A 14,272-nucleotide genomic window follows, 5' to 3' on the forward strand; every position below is an offset into this window, starting at 1 on the left:
CCTGGAGAACAGGTCAAGGAGGCAGAATCTTAGAATTGTCGGCTTCCCTGAAGGCAGCTAGGGATTGGATGAGAGCGCGTATATGACGGACATGTTGGAGGAGTTGATGAGGGCTGAGGCGTTCCCTCGACCCTGGAAGTGGATAGAGCGCACAGAGCCCTCGCGAAGAAGCTCCGAGTGAACAAGCTGCCGAGGGCAATGGTGGTACATTTACACCGATTCCTGGACAAGGAACACGTTCTGCAGTGGGCCAAGAAAGAACGGAGCAGCAAGTGGGAGAATTGTGAGCTGCGCATTTATTAGGACCTGGGCGCGGATTTGGCCAAGAGGCAAGCTGGGTTGAATCGGGAAAAAGCTGCCCTCTTTAAGAAGGGGGTGAAGTTCGGGATTTTGTACCCAGCCCGTCTGTGGGTCACACACGAGGAACGGGACTTCTACTTTGAAACACCAGACAAAGAATGGACTTTTATTAAAGAAAAATGACTGGAGGTGAACTTAAAGACACTGAAGCCTTGGAGAGTACTGTGGTGGTGATTTGTTGTGCTGGGCTGTATAATGTGTAATAAGGGGCTGTTTTGATGGTTAACTTTGTCTTGCAGGGAGCTGGTTAGAGCAGGGGGTGGTCTTTGGGGCTAGTTTTGTTTTTGTGTTGTTTTTTCTAAAGTGGCTGTTTTTTCACTGTTTTTTCTGATGTTTGTTTACTAGGGAATGTGATGCTTTGCATAGGTTTGTCCAAGTTGGAGGTGGGGGGGGGGAAGAGAACAATGGGGAGACATAATGCTTGGTTACATGAGGGGGCGCTATACCGCTGCCGCCACCATGGGGGGGGTAACAGGATAGAGTTATCTCCAGTACCTGGGTGGGAAAGGGAAAGGTATCAGATATTTACCAGGAGCTGTGGGATGCGGTGGAAACCCCGGTGGAGGAGCTGAAGGGAAAGTGGGAGGACGAGCTAAGAGGAGAGATAGAGGCGGGCCTGTGAGTGCATGCCCTAAGCAGGGTTAATACATCCGCATCATATGCCAGGCTTGACTGTGGCCCAGATGAGCATGTTTTTTGCGATAGAGGACAGGTATGCGAGGTGCACGGGAAGCCCAGCAAACCATGTCCACATGTTCTAGGCATGCCCAAAGCTTAAGGGGTTCTGGCAGGGTTTCGCTAAAGCAATGTCCACAATACTCAAAACAGGGGTGGCGCCGAGTCCGGAGTTGGCGATCTTTGGAGTGTCGGAAGAGCCGGGAGTTCAGGGGCGACAGAGGCCGACGTCTTGGCCTTTGCCTCCCTGGTAGCCCGCAGACGGATCTTATTAATGTGGAGGGCCTCAAAGTCCCTCGAGTGCAGAGAGCTGGGTTTCTCAGTCTTGAGAAAATAAAGTTCGCCTTAAGAGGGTCAATGGTAGGGTTCACCCGGAGGTGGCAGCCGTTCGTCGACTTTCTCGGGAAAATTAAACTGTCAGCAGAAGGGGCGGATTGTTGTTTCGTGGTTGGGGTGTGTGAAGATTGGGGTGGGGGGGGATGTCTATTGTACCATGTTCATGGCATTGTTATTGTTATTATTATAAAAATTTGCAAATACCCTAAAAAATATATTTAAACAAAAAAGCAAATGCATCCTTACAAGATTTTATCTGTGATGATGTTATTTATGAGTTTGGGAAGAAACGTGCAGGTGAAAAACTATCTAAATTGCCCAGGATTGCAAACAACTGATAAAGTCAAGAAAATCTAAAAGATCTGTCCCTCTACCATGTTCTCCAGTTTAAATTCTGTTCTTCAAAAGAGAACATATATTGGTCTGATATAATGGCTGGTGGTCACATGCGACAGTTATATCCATTGAGTAAATACCATCCCACATGGCTCTCAATACTGGCCATCAGGAAGTTTCTTCTCTTCTGGACAAAGAATGGAATTCCTGCCTGACGTTGCCAGCAAAGCCACTCCACTGCACTGGAGTATTTGATCCTGCACTGGCCATTTTTTCCCTCCGGCTCATTCTGGCCTGCACTGTGCTGCAGTCATACCATCGGTGTCACCTGCCCTCACTGGGGAAAGCAGAGGCCTAGCCTCATGTGGGGAGGTCTCTACTACTGAAGGCAATGACTCATATGAAGGGACAGTTTGGCAGGCATTGACTACCCTCCAGTATTTTGCAAACATCAACATTCTTAATGTTTAAACCAAAACAGTTAGTGTCAGTAAGCCAATAAACCTTGGACAGTGGGGGAATCCCAGTGAATCTTTATCCTGTCCATACTCAACAATGATATAGAATATTTCTCAGCAAGGGGTTACGGACCACAAAACTTGCTAATTTTTCCACTTAGTCTCCAACATTGCAGCTGAGAGGAGCAAAGACCAGCAATTATACCAAGTGCATTGTTGCTCTGAAAAGTTACATTCCTAATGGTGCTTATTTGTGCTTGTTTCAGCAATTAACTTCCCAAGGACAAAACTACCAAGGATATTTTGTACAACTGTAAAATTTAAAATGCATTGCTCAATAAACAAGTATTTTCCCATTTGGAAGCTCACAAATACTATTAATGAGAACAGATAGGCATTGTGGTCCTTAAACTGTGTCTCTCAATTTTAATTCTGCAAGATGATTATACTGTACAATGTAATTAACAATCGATTTACCTATCCCTTTAGCACTGGGATGCCCATAGTCAGTTCATTATACAGGAAAAAAATGCTGATACTTCAGAAATCATAATAGATACAAGAATGCAAGATTCCATCAGTATTGAAAATAATCCACTTCCCTCTGGTGTAGCAACAGACATGACAACATGACAATAATTGCATGGGTGAAATTAATCTAGAATGTATTTTTTGGTGGAATATTCAGGAGAGTGCTAAAGACAGTTTATCAAAATGCAAGAAGTTCACCAACTTTGAATCAAAAGCTACATTCCAAGAAATGACAGGAGATTCACAGGACCCCCCCCCCCCCCCCCCCCCAACAGTTCAAAACAAAACTGTCACAAAGTAAATTTGAAAAATGTAATGTTTTCGTATCATCCATTGTATGCATGCATCATGTCTGTTTTGCATGGTACAAAGCCTGTCAGATAAAGTCAGCAACTTTAAGCCCCAATTGTGGAAGCAATTGTTATGTATTGGTGCAAAACATTAATTAGCTCTTTACTAATACTGCAGGACAGATGGATATAAAAATTAAATTTCAAATTATGTGCAATTAAAACCAAACATGGGAAATAAACAGTGAAAAGGTATTAGTGACTGAGAACAGACTTCCTTGACACTAAAATCCCCATCATCAACTTTAATTGTTAACGCAAATTACCTGGTGCTCCGCAATCACAGCAAACATCGTTCCCGGTCATCCGCTGTACCTCTACAATAATGGCTTTTGTTAACTCTTGGACAATATTATTTTCTCCTGTATTATGGTCTCCCTTGAAAGCATTGTTTAAAGCTTCTTCTTTACTGTTCTGCAAAACGGACATCCAACTGAAGAAAGTGAGAAATATTTCAGACATACAGAACTGAAGAGGAAGTATTTTTATCCAATATTATGTTTTCAATTAAAATGCTATATCCGTGTTCTAGAGATTTTGACTTGGGACTCATGAATTTCCAGTGCTATAGGTGCCATAAGCTTGCAACATCTTGGTGGTGTAGGTATTATTACTTTTGAGCCATTTGTCTCCTCTTTCCCACTTGTTCGACACAGTTTAACATGGAGTAAACATGCTCTGGTGTTCGATTCAACAATATTATTTTCAAGCCTTAGCATGGCCAGTCCTGAAGGTGAACAACAATGAAATTTTCAAGTTCAGGGGAGGACTGGGTAACGGGCTGAAAGGGCATCATTCAGCCATCAGGCTCACAGACAAGATAGAGTTAGAGAGGCTAGTAAAGAAATTGTGGGGTTACTGAAGACAAATGACGCATGCATCATCTAATAGGATTGCGATTTATTCAAAATCTGTTTACAAATTACCCGGTGTAGATGCAGACGCAACAGTTGAATCGCAAGATCCCAAATTGGGCTCCGCGCCAGGCCAATCGCGAGTCATCCAACTCCCTCTGTCTGGCACGATCTGCAACTTGTCCTCGTTGGGCGAGATTCAGATCTGCATATTTAAATCAGCAGGATTCATCCGGCGCCCAGGTGTCAACGGCCATACTTGTGAGACCCCGCCAGAGCGCCGTTTAGTACTGGTCTACGCAAACGTGGATCAGGCCTGACGGTTCCTCGGAAGGTCTTGCAGACCATTAGAGAACCCCGGTGGTCGGGGACAGAGCAGGGTAGTACCCTGGCACTCCTCCCGGCATCTGGACACCATAGTATTGCCAGCCTGGCACCAGCATACAGGCACTTTGGCAGTGTCACCCAAGATGCCTGGGAGGCACTGCCAGGGCGCCATGGACAGTGCCAGGATTCAGACTTGCAGGGGGGGCATGCCCAATGGAGGGGGTGGTTCCCAAGGGCCTCGATATGGTTGAGGGTGGGGGCTGAAAGGGGGTGGAGGGGAAGAAAGGGAACTGTCATTCAAAATGGCACCCTGATCTGTGAGGAGCCGTTCCAACTAAAGTGAGGCCTTGGCAGGGTGAAACTCTCAGAGGCCAAAAACAACAGCAAAGTACGGTTGAGTAGCAGGGTAATTCTTATATTTCAGCTGCTGAAAAGCAACCCACCAAATGTGCCCCAAAACGGACTTTACTTTTTGTGTGCTGAATCACGCCCTATAAGAGCAATACAGTAAATATGTAACATCAGTTTTAGAATATCACTAACAGTTGATTAATTAACAGTTTGAGAAAATTTGGAGATATCGGACTTTAAAAAAAAAAGTATTCACTCTGTCGGAATGATACCAGTTTCCAAGGATTGATTATGCTTCAACAAGATTGATAAATAACAATGCATGTATTTTCTATTATATTTTACATCTTTCGTTATGTCCTGGATGATGGTCAATGTCTTAATTGCATAATGCTGTGGCTGAGTTGAATACTTTTTGCCTGTGGTTCAGACAGATGTCCATTTTCCTTCTATTAATTAATGAAGTGTAGTATCCCCGGGTCAGTGATGATAGATCATTAATTTTCTGTGCTTTTAAGTAGTTCTTTAATTTTAGTGTTCAAAATCAAGATTAACTAGCTCTTTTTATTCTGTCTGGATGATCTTTGCATTGACATAGACATTGGGTTTGAACAATGCTGAGTTTGTTTGTTTGTTATTTACAGCACAGAAGGAGGCCATTTGGCCCATCGTGTCTGCACCGTCTCCCAGGCTAGTCCCATTCCCCAGTCCTTTCCCCGTAGCCTCGAAATTCAGCACTTTCAAATATATATCCAGCTCTTTTGAAACCTCCAATGGAATCCGCCTCCACCTCTCTCCCAGACAGTGCATTCACACCCCAACAACTCTCTCAATAAAGAGATTCTCCTCATCTCACTCCGAGCTCTCTTGCTGACCATCTTGAAACTGTGGACCCCCCCCCCCCACCCCAATCACTGACTTACCAACTAGTGGAAACAGAATATCCTAGTGGTGCTGGTAGATAGATAAGTATTGGGCAGGATACAAGGGATAACTCCCCGATTCTTCTCCAAAACAATGCCATGAAATCTTATGTCCACTGGAGAGGGGATGAAGTAGGACTTCTGTTTATAATCTCAACAGTAAGACAAATCTACATCACAGAATTCCTACAGTGCAGAAGGAGGCCATTTGCAGCATCTAGTCTGCACCGAGAACACCCCACCCAGGCCCACTCCCCCGCCCTATCCCCCTAACCTGCATATCTTTGGACATTATAGAATCATAGAATTTAGTGCAGAAGGAGGCCATTCGGCCCCATCGTGTTTGCACCACCCTTGGAAAGAGCACCCTACTTAACCCCACGCTTCCACCCTGTCCTCGTAACCCAGTAACGCCACCTAATGTTTTGTACATTATGGGGCAATTTTGCATGGCCAATCCACCTAACCTGCACACCTTTGGACTTTGGGAGGAAACCGGAGCACCCGGAGGAAACCCAAGCAGACACCACACAGTTACACAAGGCGGGATTTGAACCTGGGTCCCTGGCGCTGTGAGGTAGCTGCGCTAACCACTGTGCCACCCTCAAGTTGTTATGGATAGGCATTGGCCACTTGAAGAGGAACAAGGGCTTTTTAAAAAAGATCTTTGTGAGGTTAATGCAAGTGGCATAATAAAATAAAAATTGACCTGCAGAGTCTATTCTGGTCCATCTGGTTTTATTTTTATTATTAGTTACTTAAATCAGCCTAATGGTGAGGTCTAAATGTTCATTTTTTTAGCACTTTATTCATTCCTAAGGAGATAATTTACTACATGGATAACTGTTTTATCCTTTGACGGGATTTGAATGTGAATTTAGTTTTGAAATCGTCTGATGAAACCTGTCTATTGGGTTGCCTGGTTTTAAATTTCAACTGAAGAATTCCAGGTCCCCTTCCCCAGAAGATGTTTATTCATCTTTCCTGTGAAGTTTGTTGTTGATTATTATATTTACATATCTACAATCTTGCTTTTTCCACTGACCATATTGAATCATAATTTTTTCCAGGTTTTTTCTAACTATCCTTTTTTTGGTTTCTAAGCACAGCAGTTTCTGTCACTCACGATGTCCAAGATCCCTTTGGATCTTGGACTGTTGGTCACAAAATGTACATCTAATGGTGCCTTTTCACTTGGTTAGTGCTTTGTCTTTGCAGTTGGCATTAGGGCAGAAGAGGAAAAGAGGAGTTCTTTTATTGCATCTGGCACATATTGTAATATAATGCTTTTGATCTATTCTTTCTTCTTTGTATGGTTTGTAAATAACGTGGATAGATTTATGTGCTTCTTTGCAGCGAACCGCTCGGTTAGCGCTGCTACCTCACATTGCCAGGGCCTCGGGTTCAATTCCGGCCTTGGTTACTGTGCGCAGGTTGCATTTTCTACCCGTGTTTGCATGGGTTTCCTCCGGGTGCACCTTATCCAAAAATAAGGCCAGGTGGATTTCCCGTGATAAATTGTCCCTTAGTGTCTAAGGGTATTTAGGTTAGGTGGGATTTAGGGGTAGCGCAGGGGAGTGGGCCTAGGTGGGTCTCTTTCAGAGGGTCAGTGCAGGCTTGATGGCCTCCTTCTGCACTGTAGGAATTCTAATTCTATGGTTTCAGACTAATCAACTCAGTATGTATGGGATGCTAATTTCATTGTGCCTGTTTCCATCCACCTTGAGCTCTATTTCTACACTAGCAAAATTGTTGTTTCCAAGCCCTCAATGCGGTTATCGTCAACACTGCACATTTCCATTCCTTTAAGGTTTCTATAGCTTGAGTTAAGACTTGTGAAATTTTGAATAATATATGGTCTCTAGGTTCTTAATTTCAAGAGATGATCAACTCCATTGCTTTGTTAGTCATCATTAACTAATTTTACCACGATTTTGTTAAAATTAGCATGAATTGATGCCAATTAGACATGTAAAGTAATAGTTAAGTATAAAATAGTCCTCTTTTGTTTGTGTGACTTTGAGAGAAGAATAGGTCTGATTCTATTTTCATCTGGCATCCACTCTTGCTTACTTTCAACTGTGTTGGGAACCAAGGGGAAGGAAACTTGCCAATTTTTATATTCCTCCAACAAAGGAATTGAGGACAACTGTTGAGCTGCAACACAATCTCAGATGAGACTAGCATAGACTAGGAATCGAATTTTGGTGTCTTTAGTTTGGCTAAATACTGGATAGATTCAAAGAGTCACAGAATTTACAGTGCAGAAGACCATTCATCCCATCAAGTCTGTACTGGCCCAGGGCAGCACGGTGGCACAGTGGTTAGCATTGCTGCCTACGGCGCTGAGGACCCGGGTTCGAATTCCAGCCCTAGGTCACTGTCCGTGTGGAGTTTGCACATTCTCCCCGGGTCTGTGTGGGTTTCACTCCCACAACCCAAAGATGTGCAGGGTAGGTAGATTGGCCACACTAAATTGCCCCTTAATTGGTAAAAATAATTGGGTACTCTAAATTTATGAAAAAAAAAAGTCTGTACTGGCCCTTAAAAGGACACCCTACTTAAGCCCACACCATTAACCGTATCTCTGTAGTCCAGTAGCCCCCCCCCAACCTTTTTTGGAATCTGAGGGGCAATTTAGCATGGCTAATCCACCTAACCTGCACATCTTTGTACTGTGGGAGGAAACCAGAGCACTCTGCCACTCACAGTCAACAGGAGACCTTTGATTTGACTGGCTAATTGGCTGGTTTAGCTCAGTGGGCTAGACATGCAGAGCCAGGTTAGCAGCGCAATTCCCGTACCAGCTTACCAGAACAGACTCCGGAATGTGGCGACTAAGGGCTTTTCACAGTAACTTCATACTTGTGACAATAAAAGATTATTATTTTTAATTATTATTATAAACCTATATATTAAATAAAGACAACAAAAATAATTTAAAGCTGTATATATATATTTTAAAGCACTTGGATCAGTGAGTAGCCCAGGTTTCACTTATATTCCAATGAGAACCTTTGGATCACAAAAGTAAACTCAGCCACGTCACTCTTGGCAATTCAATGTAGTGGATGGTAATTGTAAAATGGATATACAAAATGGAAGCTGCTTGAACCTCTGGTGGCGACATGCAGGAGGAGGGCGCACATTAGGTACCTCCTGCCAGAGTCCTCAGTTTTTGGCCCTTTTCATCCGATTTTCGGGGAAATTTGTATGCAAACTCATCCCAATTGTGATTGGGTTCTTAAGAAATGTCTAAGAACCAAAGAAAGAATATTGAGAAGTAAGGTACGATCACTAGCCCCCTGGCAGAGTCAAGCACAGTGCGGAGTGCATTGGGAGGGAAGATGGCAGAGGAGGGCCTCCTCTTACCGTGGCTACACTGAAAATATGAAACAATTTTGGCGGCACTTTAAATTCGGAGCAGTGTCAGTGTCAAAGTTGCCGCTAACTATATGTTCAAGCCGGCAAGATTAGATGCCAGGTTTAGAGTTTGGGAGGACAATGGGTGGAAGGAATGAGGGGTTTATTTTTGGAGGGGCAGTTTGCGAGTTTAGAGGAGCTGTCAGAGGGGGCTCTCACAGTCAGAACAGTTTCTGCAGATACAGGACTTTGCAAGGAAGGTTTTTCCATCTTTTCCGGTAGTGCAGCCACCGTCACAGTTGGAAAGGGTTCTGTCGCTCACAGTGATGGAGGAAGGAAGTACTTTGGGAATCTACTGGAGGATCCTGGCAGAAGATTCTCCATCCTTGGAGGGGATTAAGGCCAAGTGGGAGGAAGAGTTGGGTGTGGAACTGGAGGAAGGGGTGTGTTGTGACCCTATGAAGGGAAAACACCATTTCTTTGTGCGTGAGATTTGGGCTTATAAAATGGTACACTGGGTGCATTTAACAAGTTCTAGGATGAATTGGCTGTTTGAGGGAGGATAAATGTGAAAGGGGCCAGCCAACCATGTACATATTTTCTGGTCATGTCTTGAGTTTGAGGTTTTGAGTCTCCTTCTTCAGCGCCATGTCAGTGATTCTACAAATTGAATTGGAGCCCAGTCCCTTAGTAGCCATATTTAGGGTGTCAGATCTGCTGGCGCTGCAGGGGGGTGCAGAGGCGGATGTCTTAGTCTTCGCCTCACTGATCGCTCGCAGGCGTGTTCTGTTGAGTGGAGGCCAGCTTCTCCACTCAGTGCCCCAATATGGTTGGGGGATCTTTTTTTAATTTATTTTTTATTTTTTTGCAATTCAGCATGGCCAATCCACGTACCTTGCATATCTTTGGTTTGTGGGGGTGAGACACAAGCAGACACAGGGAGAATGTGCAAACTCCACATAGACAGTGACCTGGGTCGGGATCAAAATTGGGCCCCATGCTCGAAACTGGGCTTCAGCGCCGTGAGGCAGCACTGCGCCACCGATGGCTGGAGGATCTTATGGAGTTTTTATACCTTGAGAAAATTAACGACACCATAAGGGGTGCAATTGAGGGGTTCGACAAAAGATGGCAGCAATTTATTTTATAGTTTAAAGAGCTTGTCACCGTCAGCTGCTGGAGGGTGTAGGGTAGGGTTTCTGGGGGGGGGGGGGGGGGGGGGGGGGGGGGGGGGGGGTGATGGTAATGTCGGTTTTAGTTTGTTTTTCTGTTTTATACTTACAAAATATATTCAAGAAAATTATATTTTTAAAAAATAGAAGTTACTCAAATATAACAAGCAGAATAATGGGACAACACAAAACTATTTCTATTGAATAACTGTTTCTGTCCTCAAATGAACTTCAGTTACTTTCTTTAATTCAGGGAAAAGTTACACCTAACATTTAAATGTACAAAATTGCAGAGTTGAATTTAATTGTTAATGTCTTTGGACCATGAACATTACCATTACTCCAGCAGATTGCAGTAGCTTGCTAGAAGCAACAATCAAGACCAAGGTTGCCATTTAATCAGCACCGCGTGATTGTATGTTTGTCTTTCTGTGGTCACCTTATGCCATAAATGTGTTCCCAAGTTGCCAGTGCAGAAGACTTCCATTTAATGTACTTTGCAAATCATTGCATTCGTGGTAACAATTTAATTTCGTAAAATGCCAGGAAGGTTTTACAGCAGTTTGGATAGCAACGTACAAACATTGTGGAACAAGAAGTTGAACTGAACAATATTACCCTACTAAAATATAGTTATTTTAATTCATCTGAAGCCAGCTACCCTAAAATCAAACTTCTGAGTTGCCAATTATACCCAGGAGGCTATATTCTTTTTTTTTTTTTTTTCATTTTTTTATTGGAATTTTTTGCAGAAAATATAACAAAAAGTATAGCAAAAAGCAGTAATATGCAACTAACAGCCCCATAACACCCACAATTCCCCCCATACGGTAACACCACATGTATCACATTCCCCCCCCCCCCCAAACAAGAGAACTTAACCATAAATTAAAATTAGATAAATCAAATTTAAATAAAATAAGCTAACATAATCAACGCCCCCCCCCCCCCCCCCCCCCCCCCCCCCCCCGGGTTGCTGCTGCTACTGTCCCAGTACCCTATCGTTGAGCCAGAAAGTCGAGGAAAGGTTGCCAACGTTTAAAGAACCCTTGCACCGATCCTCTCAGGGCGAATTTAACCTTCTCAAGCTTAATAAAGCCCGCCATGTCATTGATCCAGGTTTCCACGCTTGGGGGCCTCGCGTCCTTCCACTGTAGCAAAATCCTTCGCCGGGCTACTAGGGACGCAAAGGCCAGCACACCGGCCTCTTTCGCCTCCTGCACTCCCGGCTCTACCCCAACCCCAAAGATCGCGAGTCCCCATCCTGGCTTGACCCTGGATCCCACCACCCTTGACACCGTCCTCGCCACCCCCTTCCAGAACTCCTCCAATGCCGGGCATGCCCAGAACATATGGGCATGGTTCGCTGGACTCCCCGAGCACCTGGCACACCTATCTTCACCCCCAAAGAACCTATTCATCCTCGTCCCAGTCATGTGGGCCCTATGCAGCACCTTGAATTGGATGAGGCTAAGCCGCGCACACGAGGAGGAAGAATTTACCCTCTCCAGGGCATCAGCCCATGTCCCGTCTTCGATCTGTTCCCCCAGTTCCCCCTCCCACTTCGTTTTCAGCTCCTCTACTGACGCCTCTTCCTTCTCCTGCATAAGCTTGTAGATATCGGATATCTTCCCCTCCCCGACCCAGACCCCCGAGAGCACCCTGTCACTCACCCCCTTCGCGGGGAGCGCAGGGAATCCCTCCACCTGCCGTCTAGCAAATGCCTTTACCTGCAGATATCTAAACATGTTTCCCGGCGGGAGCCCAAATTTCTCTTCCAACTCCCCCAGGCTCGCAAACCTTCCGTCGATAAACAGGTCCTTCAGCTGTCTAATGCCCGCTCTATACCATCCCCGAAATCCCCCATCCATGTTCCCCGGGACGAACCTATGGTTCCCCCTTAACGGAGCCTCCATCGAGCCCCCCACTTCTCCCCTATGTCGCCTCCACTGCCCCCAAATCTTGAGGGTAGCCGCCACCACCGGACTCGTGGTATACCTCGTGGGAGGGAGCGGCCACGGCGCCGTTACCAGGGCCCCCAGGCTTGTATCCCCACAGGACGCTCTCTCCATCCGTTTCCATGCTGCCCCCTCCCCCTCCATCACCCACTTACGCACCATCGACACGTTGGCCGCCCAGTAATACCCCGAGAGGTTGGGCAACGCCAGCCCCCCCCCATCCCTACTCCGCTCCAAGAAGACCCTCTTCACCCTTGGGGTGCCATGCGCCCAAACAAATCCCATGATGCTGCTGGTCACTCTTTTAAAAAAGGCCCTAGGGATAAAGATGGGCAAGCACTGGAAGAGGAACAAGAACCTCGGGAGAACCGTCATTTTGACGGATTGCACTCTGCCCGCCAGCGATAGCGGCACCATGTCCCACCTTTTAAATTCCTCCTCCATCTGTTCCACTAGTCTGGTGAAGTTAAGCTTATGAAGAGCCCCCCAACTCCTGGCCACCTGCACCCCCAGGTACCTGAAACTCTTCACTGCCCTCCTGAAGGGGAGCCTCCCAATTCCCTCCTCCTGATCTCCCGGGTGCACTACAAATACCTCGCTCTTTCCTAAGTTCAGCTTATAGCCCGAGAAGCCCCCAAATTCCGCTAACAGTTCCATCACCCCCGGCATTCCCCCCTCTGGGTCCGCCACATATAACAGCAGGTCGTCTGCATACAGCGATACCCGGTGCTCCTCCCCCCCCCGCACCAGACCCCTCCACTTCCCTGACTCCCTCAACGCCATGGCCAGCGGTTCAATCGCCAGTGCAAAGAGCAGGGGGGACAGGGGACACCCCTGCCTGGTCCCACGATAAAGCCTAAAATACTCCGATCTCCTTCCATTTGTGACTACACTCGCCATCGGCGCCGCGTAAAGCAGCCTCACCCATTTGATGAATCCCTCCCCAAATCCAAACCTCTCCAGCACCTCCCATAGGTACCCCCACTCAACTCTATCAAACGCCTTCTCTGCATCCAGCGCCACCACTATCTCCGCCTCCCCCTCCACTGCCGGCATCATGATAACATTGAGCAGTCTCCGCACATTCGTGTTGAGCTGCCGCCCCTTGACAAACCCTGTCTGATCTTCATGAATTACCTCTGGCACACAATCCTCTATCCTGGTAGCCAGGATCTTCGCCAGCAACTTAGCGTCTACGTTAAGGAGTGAAATAGGCCTATATGATCCGCACTGCAAGGGGTCCTTATCCCGTTTTAGGATCAAAGAGATCAGTGCCCGCGACATCGTCGGGGGCAAAGCCCCCCCCTCCCACGCCTCATTGAAAGTTCGCACCAGCAGGGGACCCACCAGGTCCGCATATTTTTTGTAAAATTCTGCCGGGAACCCGTCCGGCCCCGGGGCCTTACCTGACTGCATTTGCCCGATCCCCCTGACTAGCTCCTCCAACTCTATCGGCGCCCCCAGCCCCTCAACCAGCCTCTCTTGAACCCTTGGGAAACATAGCCTGTTCATGAAGCTCTCCATCCCCTCTCTCCCCCTCGGAGGTTCCGACCGGTACAATCCCTCGTAAAAGTCCCTAAAGACCCCGTTTACTTCTGTCCCCTTCTGCACTACATTTCCACCCCCATCCTTCACTCCCCCAATTTCCCTAGCCGCATCTCGCCTACGGAGCTGATGCGCCAACATCCTGCTCGCCTTCTCTCCATACTCATATACCGCACCCTGCGCCCTCCTCCACTGTGTCTCCGCCTTTCTGGTGGTCAGCAAGTCAAAATTGGCCTGCAACCTGCGCCGTTCTCCCAGCAACCCTTCCTCCGGTGCCTCCGCATATCTCCTGTCCACCTCCAGAAGCTCTCCCACCAGTCTCTCCCTCTCCTTCCTCTCCTTCCTTTCCCTGTGGGCCCGGATGGAGATCAGCTCCCCCCGGATCACTGCTTTCAGAGCCTCCCAGACCATCCCCACCTGGACCTCCCCCGTATCATTGGTAACCAGATACCCCTCAATGCTTCTCCGAACCCTCTTACACACCTCCTCCTCCGCCAGCATCCCCACATCCAGGCGCCAGAGCGGGCGCTGGTCCCGTGCCTCCCCCATCTCCAGATCAATCCAGTGCGGGGCATGGTCCGAAATCGCTATGGCCGAATACTCGGCATCCTGCACCCTCGGGATCAACCCCCTGCTCAGGACAAAAAAGTCTATCCGGGAATAAACCCTATGGACGTGAGAGAAAAAGGAATACTCCCGCGCTCTCGGTCTCCCAAACCTCCAGGGATCCACC

General features: G+C 46.8%; 1 protein-coding gene across 1 annotated transcript in view; it reads right to left on the bottom strand.

Annotated features, from left to right (window-relative positions):
- Positions 1–14,272, bottom strand: part of asap2a (ArfGAP with SH3 domain, ankyrin repeat and PH domain 2a) — a 211,872-nt gene that overhangs the window by 65,932 nt on the left and 131,668 nt on the right. Inside the window, 1 exon segment of the mRNA XM_038800288.1 lies at positions 3,313–3,479. Coding sequence (XP_038656216.1) covers positions 3,313–3,479 — 167 coding nt within the window.

This window comes from Scyliorhinus canicula, chromosome 6, assembly GCF_902713615.1.
Source record: "Scyliorhinus canicula chromosome 6, sScyCan1.1, whole genome shotgun sequence".
Classification (NCBI taxonomy): Eukaryota; Metazoa; Chordata; class Chondrichthyes; order Carcharhiniformes; family Scyliorhinidae; genus Scyliorhinus; species Scyliorhinus canicula.